This window comes from Diabrotica undecimpunctata, chromosome 3 (assembly GCF_040954645.1).
Source record: "Diabrotica undecimpunctata isolate CICGRU chromosome 3, icDiaUnde3, whole genome shotgun sequence".
Lineage (NCBI taxonomy): Eukaryota > Metazoa > Arthropoda > Insecta > Coleoptera > Chrysomelidae > Diabrotica > Diabrotica undecimpunctata.
Window position 1 is genome coordinate 29,634,113 of NC_092805.1, and position 19,490 is coordinate 29,653,602.

General features: G+C 33.8%; 1 protein-coding gene across 1 annotated transcript in view; it reads right to left on the reverse strand.

The window, feature by feature from the left end:
* Positions 1 to 534: 534 nt before the first annotated feature.
* Positions 535 to 19,490, reverse strand: part of Dbx (homeobox protein Dbx) — a 74,576-nt gene continuing 55,620 nt past the window's right edge. Inside the window, exon 4 of the mRNA XM_072524277.1 lies at positions 535 to 3,089. Coding sequence (XP_072380378.1) covers positions 2,772 to 3,089 — 318 coding nt within the window. The 3' untranslated portion in view covers positions 535 to 2,771. The remainder of the gene's footprint in view (positions 3,090 to 19,490) is intronic.

Below are 19,490 nucleotides of genomic sequence, written 5' to 3' on the forward strand. Positions count from 1 at the left end.
AAAGACTTTTGAAGTTTTCAGTGTTTTATTGTTACATAAAATGAATTTTCATCAAGTAACAGTCGAATCCATCAATTGTCTAAATTTTATTTTATACGTTTATAATCATATACATTTTTTTACGTTTTGCCTTTTAGCTTATTCTTCAACAAATTTCGCTTTCTTTTTGGGTACTTTAAAGATTCAGACCTATTTTTGATTCACTTTTTTACAGTTTTTCTTTGCAATGTACTGTGTTGCTAAAAGTATGTCTATTATAATAACACTTACAGCTATTTTCCTCCAAAATTGACTTCCTTTTTAATTTCATTCACACTTCCAAAAAAATGTGTTCTTGAAAATCTTTTCACTGTTGAAAAGTAGTCGACATAGTTATTTTAATTTATAAATAAAAAGTCATAGCATTTTCTTTGTTTATTTATACATTTATATTTTGGAAATTGTGAGGTATAAGTATATATGTACAAGAATTTGATGTATATTAGTAATTACAAGGTATTCTAATATCTGAATTATTCCTAAGTGAATGATAATTACAATAAATATGTACAAAAACAAAATCGTATGTGATTGTGCTCTTAGTTAAAAATATTTGGTGTCAATATCACACAACATAATATACATGGCTATTCACAAGATTCTTTGTACATGTTTTAAATGTTTACAAATGTATAATAACATAAATTTTTTGGAGAGAAAGTTTATTACAGTACGTTGAATTAGGATGTTTAAAATGACCTTAAAAGCATTAAGATGAGTAAATTATATTGAAATATAAGATTTGATAATAGAAAAGATGTGTATTAAGATTTGACAAAAGGGAGATTTATTATATGAATGAATGTCAATTGCACTTGACTTGATAATTCTATGTAGTTTTAAGTTTCTTAAGAAATTTTTCGTGATAGAAAGAACGAATTAACATTTTTGTATGTTGATATTTTATGATATTCAGTGTAAATTTACGCAATAGTGTCGATCAACTTTTTCCGAATTTTTAAGATTAAGACATTTGTTTCGTTTGTGCTCGTGGCTGACTCCCACCAGGCCCACTTGAGCGAGGAGAGGGGTAACTTTAAAATCTTAAATGGGAACTCTCGTTTGATCGAAGATTTGGATTCCTCATAAAAAAAATAAGCAACTTTTATAAGGAACATTTTTTTCGAATTGTTGATAGATACAGATAATAATCGGAAAAAAAGATTTATCGTGATACCTAGAAAAATTATTGAAACGGTTTAATATCTTGAGAAATATACTTCCAGTCCATTGTTAACTGGTACGCAATTGTAAGTATTTTAGAGATACAGAAATAGGGATTCGTAAATTGCTCAGCCTTCTGTTTCTAAAATTTGATTTAGACAAAATAAATTGTCGATACACAATCGGCCTGCTCTAAAACTGCTGTGTGCTTTAGATATGCTTGTTTCTCTAATCTTTCTAATATTTCTTCCACAAAGTATCCAAAATTCTTCACTTCAAATTTAGTGGACAATCTCAGTTTGTATAAAAAGTCAGTAGATTTGTTTTGGATGCTATTTTTAAGTGGCATCCAGGCCATTTTTTTATTGTTGAGTTTCTAAGTACTGCTCTTGATGATCTGGTGTATTCCGCACATTGATCCTCTGTATTCTTTGCATCTAATATTTTGACGTATTTATGTTGTTTAAGAATTACATACTTAATCAATAACTGATTTGAATTGCTTTATTACTTAAGTCCAAGTAAATGTGAGACTATGTGAAACTTCCTTTGTGTTTATAAGAGCCACGAAACATCCCTTTTTTAAATCCCACATTTTTCTATAAGTGCGTCTGGCTACTATTAACGCAGTTATCACTGTCTTGGTTATTTGTTCTATCTGCTGATTCTAAGTAAGCCTTGAATGTAATATTACCCATGTAATCGCCCATGGTATTGCTTCGTAGGTGTTGTCGAATGCTTTCTATGTATCAAGAAATACACTTAACATCATCTCTTGGTTTTCCAGGACGTACTGCACCCTCTGTACGAGACGGTGTAGTGCTATTTTTCTATAGAGACTCCTACTTGATACACTGAACAGGACTTTAAACCAATACACCATCCCTAATATGCCTATCGGGCAGTTTTTCTAGAGTTTTCAGTACTAATGACATCAGACTTATCGGCTTGAGACTGAACTTTTTCCTGCTCGGTTTTATCAGGTTTTAGTTAAAAAAGCAACCCTTATTAGCCTTCATGCTTTTGGTATGTACTCCAGTCATAAGCTAGCCTGCAATTTCATTCATAATTTTTCGTAAGATATATTTGTATAATATAACAAATATAAATGTATTACATAGAGCATTATTATAACATTATTGATCAAGCATTAGTCTAAAAATAATTTACCATAGAAATGTAGTTTTTATGAAATGGTAAAATACTGTTTTAGTAAGCAAAACTTCTAGGCCTAAGTAAGTAGTACAGTAAGTAACTGAGTAAAAGACCCAGGATAATTTAATATAAAAAATAGTTTATATTTCTGCTTTCAATCCTAATTTTTCCCTTTTTCAAAGTAGGTTTTTATTATTTTAGTTTTTAAAAGATCTATTAAACATCCAATTCATTACTGTATACATAAAAGTCCTAATAACAACATAGATTTAAAAAAATGTTGAAATAATTTTGTTAGAATGGACAATATTCTTACTTTTTACACCAAAAACCAAATAATATATATACAAAAGAAACTTTTAATTAAAACACTAAATCTTCATTGTTTACTCTATTTTCTTCCTAATAACAAATCAGGTGACATTTATCTCTTCATCACTATCGTTTGAGCTCTCATAGTCCATACCTTCATACATCTGGTAATTTATTGGCCCAGAGCTGACAGAATTCCCAGATGGTTCCCTTTGGTGGTCAACGGGTGAACCCGCAGGAGAAATGTCTTGCATGTCACTAAGGTCCAACTTCGGCTTATCTCCGTCTGCGTCACTTAGATCGGGATGAGGGTTGTTCTTGTTTGGAAGAGTTTGTTCTCTGGATCCTCCGGCTGCAAGAAGTTCCCGTTCTTTCGAGTTCCGCCATTTCATTCGGCGGTTTTGAAACCATATCTTCACCTGCAATGAAAAATAGAAAAACAATAAAAATCTGTTTTACCAAAAACATGTTTTAATAGTTGTTATTTCATATTTTTTTACTTCCTAGAAAGGGGTGACGATGTTAGTAGATGAAGAAAGAAACAAAAGTTGTATAACGAAGCAGGTCCTTCTAATTTAGTCGATGACTTAGTAATTGGTAAGATGTCTTACTTGCAATTCTTTATTTTGTGTTTGTAATTTTTTGATTATTTAGAACCCAGAGAAACTGAAGAAATGTTAATTTAAGAGCAGATAAAATATTGTGGAAAGAAATAGATGGCCCAACAGAACTACATAAATTTGAATTCACTGATAGTCCAGGATTCAACATTGATGAAGAGCAGCTACGTGGTCATGACCGATTGATTTTTACTTAGCATTTGTTAATAATGAAATTTAAGATTTGTTAGTAACAGAAACAAATAGATATGCTTAACAGAAAGTAGTTGAGGGGATTGTAAATAAAATCATAAAAAATTATTCGCTTTTGTGCAAATGGCAAGACACAGATATAGATGAATTACTTCGTTTTTTAGCAGTTATAATGTGGATGGCATTAGACAAGAAACCAGAGGTGAGAGACTATTGGAACAATCCACTTTATAAAAACGCAATTTCTCAAAGTTGCAGTTTTAGCAGGAACCGATTCGAGGCCCTTTTACATTGTTTTCATATTTCCGATAATGAAAATATTCCACTAAATAACATACTATGCAAAATCCCACCTCTTATAACAGTCTTGAATAGTAAATTTCAGAAAATTTGTACGCCTAACAATTCTCTTTGTATTGATGAAACAATGGTGCCTTTTCGTGGAAAGTTAAGCTTTCTTCAATGTATACCTGGAAAAAGGCATAAATATGGGATCAAGCTATTTAAACTTTGTATATCTGAAGGTTATACATATGCGGTGAAACTTTACGGGGGAAAAGAAATACCATCAAAGAAATCCTTAGCTTCTAGGGTAGTTATGGAACTCTTGCAACCGCTTTTAGGTACCGGAAGAACATTATTCACGAATAATGTCTATACAAGCGTTGCACTAGCACACAAGTTAAACAAACAGACAAAGCACACACTTAGTTTGTACATTACGCTCTAACGGGAAACACAATCCAAAAGCTATCGTAAATTTCAAGCCCAAACGAGGAGAAATTAAATCTTTACAGAGCAACAGAAAAGTTATTGTCAGCAAGTGGAAATATAAGAGAGTCGTTCTCTTTCCAACCACTAAGGATCCTCCTTCAATGATTAAAGTAGAGATTAAACGTGGACCTGTTGCTAAGCCATCGACTGTTGTCGAATACAATGCAGCAAAAGCCTTTATTGATGTTTCGGACCAAAAAGCGGATACAGTTCTCCCATTCGTAGAAGTATCAAGTGGTACCGGAAAGTTGCTATCGAACTTTTGACTAATACGGAAGTTGTCAATGAGCATGTGCTTTACAAATATGTTACGGGTAACACAATACCTATTACTTCTTTCCGAGAAAAAATAGTTTTATCATTGCTACACACTAGGGGTCAGGGGTGCTCCCGATCCACAATAAGAACAATTGTCCAGGCTGCCCCTCAACTACTTTTATGTGCATTAAGTGTTTTTTTGATACCCATGCAAGTACTGTTAAGAAGTTAATGTAATAGAATTCCATAATATGTATATTTGTTGCAATATATTTTGTATATGCATTACAAACTGTGTGGGACAACCTGGTGCACATGGTCTGGACTAAAACCAAGAACAAAAAATTTTATCCACAGACCATGTGCTCCAAAAGTGACCATAATGGTTTTTCCTTGTTTTAATTGTCAGAACGTCAAATTGCCATGCACACATAAAAACTAATATAATTTTGATGTCGGAAGTACAAAAAAAATCCTTTGGTCCTAGACAAAATAAGCGCGTTGATGCTTTCTGGCTTAACGTGTTTTTGAAACTGTGTGATACTACCAAGATGGTTTGTTTCAAAATTGTGTATATTTATAAATTGTATTTTGAAAATGATTTCACATCTAGGGGTTAAAACGTCTAAAGAAGTTATTTATAAAAATTAGGACATCAAAATAACTTATTTCATAAAAACTCTCCAGCTAAGTTTCTGCCCCTACTATAAAAATCTCCAAGGTTTTAAAACTTAAATTCAATTCCTTTTCAATACATAATCGATAATCACATATTTCGAAGAAAATCACCAGCTAAATGTCTTTGGTTTAAAGCGTCATTAGGCTCCCTTCAAGTCCCACAATACCGTATTCTCGAAATCTGGAATATCACATCTCAATAAAACAATATCAGGAAATACGGCAAGATCATTTATTGCCACAAGGGCTTGTGTTCGTTCGGTGATAATTCGTTTAGCGAAAGCGGAAGGGAAAGAGAGAAAGATCGATGAGAAGCTAGCTACAGAAAGCATCGTGGATTTAAGGGCTGTGTTTCCAGGGAGGGGTTAGTGAGTGTTTGGTTTTATATCGTTGTGGTTGAAGTTATAAATATTTTCTTTTTCTTTGTTATATTTATGCCAGCGCACATCTACACTATATATACATATGAAATTCAAATTGACAGGGACAACCAAACTGCTGAACTGCAAAGAAGAATCACTTTAGCATAGGCGGCTTATAGAGCTCTATGCCCTATATGACCCTTATTTTGTGTGTACCTAATTGTAAATTCAAAATGTTTTATACGACTTCACCTCTCCAGTTTTAGTTTTATTGATCCATGTAGTTATAAAATATAAACGTCATAAAATGACGTTTGTTAAACGTCATTTTATATTTTTATAACTATTTTTTTATAATAAATCGAAAACGACTGAATTGATTTGGTTAATTTTGGTTTTGAAATATTTATTTAAAGTCTTAGGAAGGTCTAATAGGTCAGAAAATATGCAATATGTAGAAGCAATGGTTTTATTTTCACATACAAACAGTTACATTATACTCTTATACAAAATGTTTTATACGACCTAGTGTTACAGTGGTAGTTCATTTAAACATAAAGTGTAAGGGGAAAAAGGATTCTTCTGAGAAAAATCCTCAGAAGAATCCTTGGGCCTTATCACGACATTAATAGTAACCAATGCCGAATGAGAACAAATGCTGAGGTCAAGCAAATGTATAGAGCGGGCGATATAGTCCAAGAGATTAAATCCCAACGTCTAAGATGGGCTGGTCATGTCCATAGACTGCCTAATAACCGCCTTGCCAAGCTAATATGGGAGGAGGCCCCCACAGGAAGAAGGCCCTTAGGACGCCCACGAATGCGATGGAGAGACAATATATGGTCAGATCTAAGAACAATGGGGCTACCCACTGACCCAACTATTATGGACGACCGTTCAAGATGGAATTGACACTCTTAGCAAAATCCAGCTTGTTTGTTTTGTTTTTAGAGGTCAAATTTCTGACAACTGGACTATGTTTAATTTTTTTTAATCATTAATTTTACCTTTTTTTTTGAGTATAATGACAATATAGCTGTCCGAAAATATGTAGCGACATCTTATAGTATAAAGTAATATAAATAAATATTTATTTTTCATTATCGTATAAACGAATATAATATTTTTTCAATTATACAAGTAAAATTAATGTAAGGTTGGCAGCAGAAATATTTTATGAGTTTCTTTACTTTAGTTCATTTTATTTGCTATGTTCTAGCACGGTTGCCCTTTTAATAAACTCCCTCTTTAGCAGAACGATTAAAATCCGTCTCTGTGGGATATTAAGGATGGCAAATCGGCGTTTAGCGAATCAAAGATTAGATAAAGATCGATGAAATGCAGAAACGGATTAAATTGCGAGCAGGAAACAACCACACTGAGATATAATAAGCTTTGTTAGTGTATTTATGCTTTGTCTTTATGATTGATGTGGGGAAAGGCGTAATAAATCGATCGTTTGTGAGGAATAGCATAAATTAAAAGCATTAAATTTGTTTTGGAATGTATTTTACGCGTAGGTTTGTTGTGTTGGATGTATTAAAATAAAAATAAATAAAACATGAAAAGGGCAAGAAAAATTACAAAAAAGTTATTACTACTACTTACTAAAGTAAAATTATAAACCAGAAACCACAGAAAAATAGTACGTGGATTTAAGTTACTGTTCAGTTATTTTATGGAAATATGTAAAAAACTTATTATTAATTAAAAACTCCTTGTGATAAATGGTATACAATTGTTAAAAAGTTAAGAATATTCAAAACGGATTTATAAAATTTCAGAACGTTTTCAGTCCTATTGGATCCTTTCCAGTTTAAAACCTAGAATTAAGTAGAGGAAAGTCGCCTAATTGATTTACAACTGATAAACTTATCAGCAGCACTAAATATGACAGTCGCAGCACCTATTTTGAACACAAGAACATTCACGGTAACCTGGACCTCTCCTGATGGAAGAACAACGAGTCAGATTGATCACATCTTAATAGATTCAAGGCATGGAACAGACGTAATAAACTGAAGAAGTTATAGACACGCAAACATAGACTCAGATCATTGCCTAATGATCTTAACATTGAGGGCTAAAATTTCAAACACCAGTAAAGAAAATAAAATGGATAGAAAAAAATGGAATGTACAAAAGCTGAGAGATGCGACAATTGCAGAACGGTACTCGGAAAACATCACTAACAGGCTAAGGAATTAAATGTAAATAAAGAAGGCCAGACAGATATAGACTCCTACTAGACCAGAAAAAAGGAAGACATTGAAGCAGCAGCGAAAGATTAAATAAGAGCAGAAATTTGTGCCCGTAAAAATCATTTTGGTTAGACGATAAATGCAAAAATGCAACAACAAAAAAATGAAGCCTACAGAAAGATGCTTAGCCGACGAACTAGAACAACTATAGAGAATTATCAGACAAAGAGAAGAGAAGAAAAAAGGATACATAAAAAAACGAAACCACTTAAATAAGGAACTTAAATATATAGCAAACCTGAACAGGAAGAAAGAATTCAGAGCATTCTAGAACAAAGTTAACAGCAACAAAAAATAATTTAAGGCAACCACAAGACAATGCAGAAGTCAGAATGGCGACCTATTAACAACAAGGAAAGATGTATTGAATAGATGGGTGGTAAAGTACTATAACCAGGCACTTAATATAGAGGAAGAAGAACAAAACCTGAAAGACGAAAGAGATGAGGTAAGGGTAATAGACGAGAGGAAAGAGAAACCACCAACGATTCTTGAAGTTAAAGATGCAGTTAAAAAACTAGCCAGAAAAAATCACCCGGAATAGATAATCTCATAGCTGAATTATATAAAGAAAGTGGCCACGATACCATAATGGCATTACAGCAGCTTATAAAAGAAATATGGACACAGAAATCCCTCCCTAATGATTGGAATATTGGAATACTTTGCACCATACACAAAAAAGAAGATATCTTTGAATGCTCTAACCACAGAGGAATTACGCTTCTAAATGCAGCGTATAAAATATTTTCCACAGTACTATGTCACCGTATGGCACCATATGCAGAACGGATAGTAGGAAAATACCAGGCTGGTTTCAGAGGGGGTTTGTAAATCGACATCAGATTGACAATTTTACAAAAAACACTGGAATACAGCATTGATATTCATCACATATATATATAGACTTCAAAGCAGCCTATGATTCTGTGAATAAAAGAGAAATGTTCAAAGCAATGCAAGAGCTAGGAATACCAAATCAGTTAAAAAAAATTGTTAAAATCCTTTTGTTCAATTTTTTCACATGCGAAAAATCGTGCCATTTTTTCGCTGTATTACTAACTACCATTATACCACAATTTTACAATTATTTCCCATTCTTCAACCCTTCCTACTCACATTTCAACCCCACTCCATTAAAAATACAGACAGTTTTAAAATAGCGAACAAGAAGACGCTCTCTTGCCTGTTACCTATCGCTTGGTACAGACGCACCTCTCTTGCCTGTCAGCGCTGAGAACAGACGCTCCTCTTTCCTGTTGACTGTCGTTGGTGACAGGGTGTTTTTTCTACTCTAATTCCCCCTCTTCCGCTTATAGTTACGCAAAAAATACCGCAAATACTGTTTTAAATCGTGTACAGACGTAAATGTGCTATATCTCGTGATCTCAGTGTCAGTACCGCGAGACACGTGTTCAGAATCCGGTACCCAGACAGATTCCCCGTATGAAGAACAACCGCGACTGAAAGCCTGTAAATACCGTGAGTATGTGTGCAGCAGAAGAATTGGTAAGACCTTGTATAAACTTAATTTGCTATAATCTGTATAACCTTTTACCACATACCCTAATTTATTTGAACCAGCCCTATGTAATACAGTCCTCATTAACTGAAATTATATTCATAATTTCACATAACATATACGCCCTTTTTGTACACCTTTATAAAAGGAATATATTTAAAAAACCCAATCGGGCTATATCATAAAGACAAAACGTTTTCGGAATCCATATTCCATCATCAGTGTCCTAAAAAGTATAACCCCTTTAGTTAAAAAGAACGTGAAATTTATATTTTGACCAAGGTTAATGCAAAATGTGGTTAATACTTACTAGGTATACATGTTTAAAGCCACTTAATATCTGGGTAAAAACCCGTTAAAAGTTGTAGGTTAAAATTAAGTTTACATTATTTGATCTTATATATTAATATGTTAAAGTTACCAGTGGATTTGATAACATGGCAACGTACGACTTTAGTTTACGTACGTAAAAAAATAGTTATTAGTTTCAAGGCACAAAGGCTAGGATGGAAATGAGAAGGCTGATAAACTGACCCGAGAAGGTGATGGTGCGCCATTATTTGACATGAAACCCTGCTTTAGGGTTGCGAACATACACACAAAACAATAGTCAGGACAAAGACATCTCAAGAGTTCATTAAGGGACATTCAGCCAAATTAACACCTGATTTACTAACCCACAATCGAAAAACTGTCAGGGTGAGTGGTACTACTGACTGGACCCGGTAGGCTCAATAAACATTATCAGTTCTATGTAGAAAAAAAGAACACCACTCTGCACATCTTATGAGAGTATGGCCTTTATGTCATTCAGGACTCACAAGGTTGCGATATTTAAAACTCAGAGAGGAAAAACCAAAAGCATCAGTCTATATGAATGGACTCTTCTCAAACTGTGGAAGCTAATCAAGAGAATATAAGTTGTATTAAGGACTTTAAGTGACAAATGAAAGCACAATAGATATACAAAGGTCGCAGTGTGTTAGGTCGAGAGCCGCCTTAGTTGTGATCTGTAATCCAGTGTGGTATTAAACAAGTTGTAACAGTTTAAAAAAAATCTAGAAAGTTTAATTCACGTATTTCACATCCAGTCCTTAATAAAGTTTAAATTAAGTTCTTTGGATCAGAATAATCATTCACTTGTTTGTTTACACAAACTTATATCGAAATTTACATTAAGATCGGTAGAGAATCGACGAAATACCGGTGATCAAACGATTCAACGTGGAGTGTCTTGGCGAGCTGGGGATTTTTACCAGCAAAAATCATACATGTGTGAGAATTGAGATTCATTACCTACCAAGCTGGCTTTATTCTGCCAGTACTAAGCGCCACGAGGCCTTTTGGCTTTAATTTGTTGTTTAGGTATTGTTTGAGCATCTTTTGGACAACAAAAGTATTTTTGGGGCAATAGTGTTAGTGGCAGTATGGTTATAACTGATATCAACGAAATTGTACGTAAAAAACCAAAAGTAAAGATTAATTTGGTGCAGAATGGGTTATATTTAATTGCAATAGGTGCAGCTAAATAAGCTCACAGGTCGATGTAAATTTTTACCTATTTTTTATGAATTATGTAACAGCAGATTAAATGACTAAGCTGAATATTTCCGTTTGATCTTCTTCTTCTTCTTCATGTGCCATCTCCTCTAAGAAGGTTGGCAACCATCATGGCAATTCGCACTTTCGATACCGCTGCTCTAAAGAGGTCAGCAGAAGTGCAGTTAAATCAAGCTCTTAAATTGTTTAACCAGGAGATGTGTCTTCTTTCGCGACTCCTTCTATCCTGTATTCTTCCTTGCATTAATAATTGCAACAAGTTATAACGCTCGCCCCTCATGACATGTCCCAGATATTGCAGTTTTCTGACTTTAATTGTATTTCAAACCTCTTTATCTTTTCCCATTCTTCTCAACATCTTGACATTCGTGACTCTATCCACCCAACTTATTCTTAATATCCTTCTGTAGGCCCATAACTCGAAGGCTTCTAATCTGTCCGTTTGATAGTCAATATAAAAAAAGAAAAATCTCTGATCTTTTTTATTTTTCTGCTATTGTACCCAGTTTAGTGTAGTGTTAGTGATTTTTGCAGAGGTACACTCCATAATTTTTTTACGTTTTGAGCACTACTGTTTTTTTGTATATAACACTAAATTTTGTATGTAGAATATAAGAACGAAAAAAATTACATATCATGATATAATACTGGCCCAGGTAAATTTTCAATTTTAATTGTTTTTTAACAACATTCAATATTAAGATCATTTGTAAATATGCTTACGTCATTAAGGTCCTCGACAGAAATTTATATTTATATATAACTTTCTGTACAAATGTACGAAGTTATTAATTTGTACTGGGCATTTCTGTTTATAAGATTTAAATTAATAATAAATATGTCCAATTAAATCTTTAATTCGGTTGATAATAAATTTGGCTTGCATGTAATACTTAATTTTGTATTGTTTAATTTATTTATCAATATTTTTTTCTCTTGGACCCAAGTAAATGATTGCTAACAGGTTTGCTGAATGAGCATATGAAGTAGGTTTGTTTATTGACTGTTTATTTGTCTATATGGTTATATGTATATTGGTTATTGCTTACTATTTGTTTATATTTTATCGTCAATCAAGCAACACCACCTAACTCAATTTTTTGATAAAAATGTGCTTTTTGTTTCATTTGCTACGAAATCTCACGTGGAATATCTGAATGACTAGTTTTGAAAAAATCTCAACAGATTTCGACGTAATCGCAATAAAGTAACACCACTTATAACATTTCTAACCATTACACCACATTTTAATTCGTCTTCCAAACCAAAAACAATAATAGCTGGTTTGCAGGGTTCGTTCGTTGTTTTGTTATTGCTCTCATGTATAGTCGAAGAAAATAAGTTACCTGATGTTGCTTGGTTGACGATGATATGTACTTTCGTTTTGAGTTTTCGTTCATTTTCACAAACAACACAAAGTGGTGCTCTTTTATAGTATTTTTTTATAACTTCTTTTCTGTACATTACGGCAAATTATTTATTATTTTTCTTTGTATTATTTATTCCATATTTCTGGTTTAGCTCTAGTAGCTATCGTATTTTTCTTCAAAGAACCACGCCCACTTCTCTTCCAATTCTGAGCAACGTGGACTCGTTCATTTTGTGTGCCTCAAATACTATCCATCGCTTGATTTGGTACAAAGTTGATAACTCTGTAGTTTTCTGGCTATTTGTCGTTTGTGATTATTTCGTTTCCGTTTCTAACGTCATGTGTTGTCTCTCTGTATACAGCTTCTTCAGTTAGTCAATCCATGTATCTTTTTCTATGTTTTGGGTCTATTAATTCCTTCACCCCCGATCTTTATCTAAGAACATTCGTGCCATCTCCGCTATCTCTAAAAAGGACATTGTAATAAAATACACAATCAGAAAATTGTATACTACAAAATCTAAATTCCGACATTACAGTGACCTTCACATTCCATTATTCGTTTTGTAACTTTGCCTGTAGTAACCAGAATATTTGAATATTCACGGGTTTTTAACATATTCACTTAACAGAGAGACCCATTTTCCGCTCGTCCAAATAAAAATTCGATTTTAATTTTATGCAACTGCAAGTGATCCATGCAGCACACAAAGGACCGAAATAAAAAGAATCGTAAAAAACAATTTCAATTCAAGTGTAAACATAAAACGGGATGTGCGTCTCTACTCATACGGCATGTGCCTAATTATTTCCAGATCAATGACAGTAAATTGAATTCCTGGTTAAAAAGTCAGTTTTTTTGAAAATACACCGTTTTCTATTACAATGAACTGATTGGAGTGATTTTTATGTTTATTATAAGTTTGTACAAAAGTGATAATTGCACTAAATGATCTGATGCAGGTGTTAGATACTTATAAAAATTACATATTTACTAACGATTTGGAAATTGTTATTATAGGTTAACTTTTTGCTTGGTATCAGTTTTGTAGTTTTTATTCGAATAACATTTTTATGTTACCAAACAAGATGAGATTTAAAAATAAAAATAAAAGAAAGCTATTATGAAAATTACTAGTTAAATAAAAAAAACGATTTATAACAAAACCCTATAATACAACATAAAATGCAAATAAGCAAGCCTTAATCATTTGAAGCCCGATTTTTATTAAATTAAAAAAATATTTTATGCCACCACTTGTGTGATTTACGATTCACCTCATAAAGACTTTTTAGCAAGTCAAATTTGTCAACATATCTCATATGTGAGTTGTATAGCACTACCATTTGTGGACATGAATCCTCATTCAGAGTAGCGTCTTTTTGTCTTGTCTTTACAACTTGGTTTGTTGCTGGATTTTGGTGATTTGCTTAAAGAATCACACTTCTGCGATCCATCCACTTCAACGCAGTAAATTCTTTCTTTTTTTGAACGGTTCCACTTGCGTAAATTCCGTCCGACAATAAAGATCTCTGAAGATCAATACAGTTGAAATAGTTGTTGTTTGTTGTCTTTTCATATTTTTACTATTAATATTTTTCTTTTCGTGTACTATAATGTGATCTAATTCAATGCTGTATTCTAATGACTTTGTTAAAATATATTGCTTTCTGTTATTTTGTAAAATTGTTAAACTGGCTATCTCATTTATTATGTTTTAAGGGCGGAAAATTTGGCTTCTCTTTTTTATTTTGGGTCACAAATATAGAAAAGTGTACGGTTTCGTATTACCGTGACAATTAACTTAAATTATCGCCACTCAAAATCGCAATAAAATAGAGTGATTTATTGGTGTACCCTCTTGGTATACAGACTACACGTAACGGTTAGAGGGTTCTTTTCTGACCGTCTTAAGTCTCAAATCACTTCATCCCAAGACAGCGAACCAAACGGACCTAGTGTGATCGGTTCTCGTCCTATCGACGGCGGCGGGCGTCCCGACGTTGTACAGACAACAATAATGAGTATGGCTAGTTAATTTCGTAATTTATTCACAGTTGTATTTGCTAATTTTCTCTAATTTATTTACAAACAAAATATTGCAATTTTTCTTTTATTATTATTTATCTAATATCATTTAACCAGCGACCTCGTAAGTTTTATAATAAACAGTTGTCAAAGAGCACTTTGTATTGATGGTGTTTATTTACTAAGACCCTGGTTAGATCCTGTACGAATCGTTGTTCGGTGTAAGTTTTTTTCCTTGGAATTTCACCATATACCACTTACCGGTATATATCTGTAACTCGCACATGAATCCGCTTAAATCTGCTCTAACCCATACTTTGTAGGCTCGTTTTATAGTTTTATTGGGCATGTACTGTCGGATACTGATTCAACCTTTGAATCGTATCATAGACTCATCAATCACTTGAAACTCATGTGGATTCAGTGCTCTAAGAAACGTTTCCGTGAGTTTGGCCAGTAGAGGTCGCACTTTGTAAAGTTTGTCAAAACCGGTATCAGTTTTATCATTTTTTTCTTATTAACTAGATATAAATTGCCTAGTAACCAAGCGAATCTGTTACATGACTAGTCGAACTGATGAAAGGGTCTCGTAATTCATCATGTGACGACCAATAATCTCTGTAACTGGGCATTTCCTTTATACCCATTTATAAATTTACTCCAAGAAATGTTTGGACTTCGTCTTCTGTGGTAGCTGTAAATCAATTTCCTCCTCCGTATTTCTGAACGTAATATAGATTGTTTTGAAATACAATTAGATGAATTAGATCCTCAGTAAATAGTTCCAAAAACACACCTGTGGCGTTCTCTGCAGAATTTGGAATATTTGGGCCTGTAGTTTCAATAAATTGATTTGTTTGTGTTACATAACTTTCATTTTGAGTCCAAAATATAGAGTTATCTCGCTTTGGTAGCCGTACTGCTAGCGCTACATCGTCTTCACTATCCGATTCCGATTCTTGATTATATGGAATATATCCGATTCTTGATTATATGGGTTGTTTCATCTTGATTGTTAATTTGGTCTTCAAACACGATGTCCATATTTCCCATATCAAAGACATCCTCATTATTTGGTCGCCGAAATTTATTAACATCCAATTCATCTCCCAAGACGCTTTCAATATCAGAGACAATTGACTCCTGGTTACTGGGAATTTCATCCAATAAGGCGTCAACCTCTTTTTGTTACATATTTTCCCAATGCCTGAAGCTCCACTTTTGACTTTGCATATTGGCAGAATTCATATAGGAAGGGCCCTATGGTCGTGCCAGAATACCACATAAATTTACCACAGCAAGGATTTAAACCAGAATTACCTTTGTTTACTACAATGTCAATAAGCACATTTATATTTATTACATATCTTAACAAATATGAATGTCGTCTTCGGATTGGATACCATCTAATCCGAATCTTTTTTTGCACTGCTTTGGCATGTCTTATATCTTTTTGTTAATTATCAGATGAAATTGTTGATATTGAGTCATTTAGTAGTTAACAAATAGCTTAGAGTTTAAATGTGACATTGTCTCTGACTATACATACGTTCATTTGGGACCAACTTAGTTCAATGCTATTACATTCGCAAGTGGAAGGTAGTAATCGCAACACTGTAACTCCAAGTTCTTTATATATTTCATTTATTTGTACAACCTACTTATACGCAAAAGCTTGTAACCAACCGTAACTCCTACGATTATGACGCTTATGGAGTGCGCTGATGACGTAATCTAAAAAACCGCGAGTTTGCAGAAAGTGAAATGTGTTTTTTTAAACAGAGATTAATATACACAGTGGCTGCTATAAAAAAAAAGAATACTTTAAGTAAATGATGTAATCTTAAGTAAAAGTTGTTATATGAAAGTGCATGTTACGATTGTATCTAAAGGGATCATCATCATTATCATTAGCCATTTTTAACCCACTGCTGAACATAGGCCTCCCGTAAATAATTCCTATGCTATAATACTATGCAATACAGGAGATGAAGAGAATGCATATTGAATTTATGGGAATAGCAGAATGAGATGGCCCGATTCTGGAGAAATACAAATAGAAGATCACAAGACATATTACTCGGGAAAAAGTAATGGATCACATAAATATGGAGTCGGAATAATCGTATCACCCAAGGTTTCCAAATGCGTTACTAACTTTATACCAATATCAGAGAGAGTGATGTTACTACAAGTAGAAGCCAACCCTATTAATATAATCATCATCCAAGTCTATGCTACCACTGCAGACAAAGGAGAGGAAGAAGCAATTGAGTTTTATCAGAGCATCAACAGTATCATACAGAAAATTCCTCGACAGGAAGTTCTCATCATTATGGGCGATTTTAATGCCAAGATTGGAGCTGGAGATAAGACACAGTACATTGGAGCACATGGACTTCGTCAGAAACGAGAGAGGAGACCTCCTAGAAAAATTCGCAGAAGACTCAGAACTAATTGTCACCAACACATTCTTCCAATTACCACCTCGCAAGCTGTACACGTGGAAATCCCCTCAAGACAGACCCGGGAAAATTATTAGGAATCACATAGACTACATTTTAGTAAATAAAAGATTCCGAAACAGCTTTACATCTGTCAAGACTTATCCTAGAGCAGACTTGGAAACAGACCATGTTCCACTGGTGGGAGTATTTCGAGTCAAACTCAAAACAGTGCAGAAAAGGAAAGCAGAATCATACGACCTACGTATGCTGAAAGACCTTGATACGAGGATGAGAGTCCAAGCCACGTTAAACGAGCAAATGACTGCAATTAGAGATAAATCGAACGAAGAACAAACGATCAAACATATTACAGAAATAGTTCAAAATGTACAGGATAAACACTTAAAGACAGATAGATTAATGAAGAAAAAATCATGGATGACTGATGAGATCCTTAAACTAATGGACGAGAAAAGAGAAGCCAAAAATGACCCAGACAAATATAAAACCAAAAATATATTAATCAGAACGAAAATCAGAAAAGCGAAAGAAAAAGAAGCAAGGGAAAGATGCGAAGAAATTGAGACTCTGCAGTCAACGTACGATAGTCATAAGACTAAGACTAAGACTGGGACTAAGACGAAGGCAGAAAGGAAATACAACTGATTCTGACGGAAACATCATCTTGGACAAACAGAGTAAAATAAGAATGCGGAAAGAATATCTAGAAAAACTATTTGAAGACCAAAGAGATAATACCTTTGAGCTAGAAGAAGAGGTAAAAGATGGACCAAGAATATTACAGCAGTTTACTCCGCAAGAACATAATTAAAGGATGACAAAGCGGCAGGCTTTGCAGATCCATAATATACAAGCAGAACTACTCAAACGAATGGACAACGAATCAATAGCAATAATCGCAAAGATATTCAACAACATATACAACTCTGAAGAAATACCAACAGAATGGCTGAAATCTGAGTTTATTGCACTTCCAAAAAAACCAGGAACCAAAATTGCGAAGATTACCTTACTATAAGCTTCATGAGTTATCTCCTAAAATTGTTCCTAAAGATAATTCATAAGAGAATCTACAAGCTGTGTGAAAGTCAAATTCCCCCCAACCAGTTCGGGTTCACAAATGCTGTTGGTACTAGAGAGGCTTTGTTCTCAGTACAAGCCTTGTTCCAGAGATGCAGAGACGTCAACTGCGACGTATACGCATGTCTGGTTGATTACGAGAAAGCGTTTGACCGAGTACAGGACGCCAAGATGATGCAAATATTAAAAGAAACAGGAATTAACAACCAAGATCTGAAAATAATTAGAAATCTTTACTGGAATCAGACAGCAAATCTCAGAGTTGAATTTGAATACACTGACTATGTGAAAATCATGCGTGGAGTGAGGCAAGGCTGTATTTTGTCTCCTCTAATCTTCAATCCGTACTCTGAAAGAATATTTATCGAAGCTTTGCACGAAACTGAAAAAGGCATTCCACTAAATGGTTACCGGCTAAACAACATCAGATATGCAGATTAGTATTTGGGGACAACTTAGAAGACCTACAAGTTCTTATGAACAAAATCACGTATTACAGTCAACAATATGGACTCAATATCAACGTTAAGAAGACAAAGCTTATGATAATTAGCAAGAAAAGGGTAACAGAAGGTCAACTCTACGTCAACCAATCCCCTGTAGAAAAGGTGACGCACTACAACTACCTCGGCACCATAATAAATGAAGAATGAACCGATAACCAAGAGATTAGAGCACGCATTGGAAAAGCTAGATCCACCTTCAATCGGATGTTAGCCTTCTTCAAGAGTCACAACCTCTCTCTTGATACAAAAGTATGAATGCTGCGATGCTACGTCTTCTCTGTCCTTTTTTATGGTGTTGAATCGTGGACCTTGAACGAATATATATGTAGAAAACTGGAAGCATTTGAGATGTGGCTATATCGGAGAATGCTTAAGATCCTGTGGACTGACCGAGTCACAAATGAGGAGGTCCTCAGAAAAATGAATAAGAACCGAGAGGTATAGTTTATTTCACGAAAAATGGTTGAGTGCTTAAGGATTGCAATAAAACCCGACCGCAAGTACCCCAGCTTAGTCAACATTAGTTAAGCAGGTAAATATTCAGGTAAAATTAAAGCTACTGTGGAGTGTCGTTATCTTGTTTGTATAATAAATTCCTGGTAATATAAAAACGATTAAAAAATCGTATAAAATTATAAAAACGATTAGAATACATTTTATTTCATAAAGTTGTAAACATTTTAACAGTGAGTTTCACTATCAATGGTTGATCTTTTAATGACCACAATAAATTTGTTGATCGTTAAGTAATTCCTGGAATAATTATACAGGTTCCCTCTATTCTGTATAATTTGTAAAAGTATATAAAACCGATGAGAAATTTTTAAATATACATTTTGTTTCATTTAGTTGAAAGTGTTACAAGTGTTACCAGTGTTATACCTATTTATACCTATAAAACAGCATTATGTGGCGTCCGTGGAAAAACATTGATGGTGCTTCTTCCAGTGTTCCAGCAAAGAAAAAGCATTTATCTGCTGACGCTAGAGAAATTGTAAAAACAATATATAGTTCTTTACTTACAAGAGGACTTATTACTAATACTGCTGCCAGTGAAATATCTGATTTAACGAAAATACCTCTAACCACAGAGAAAAGAATTACATCAAATCCCATTAAGTCAAGAAGGAAGCGTAAGGAT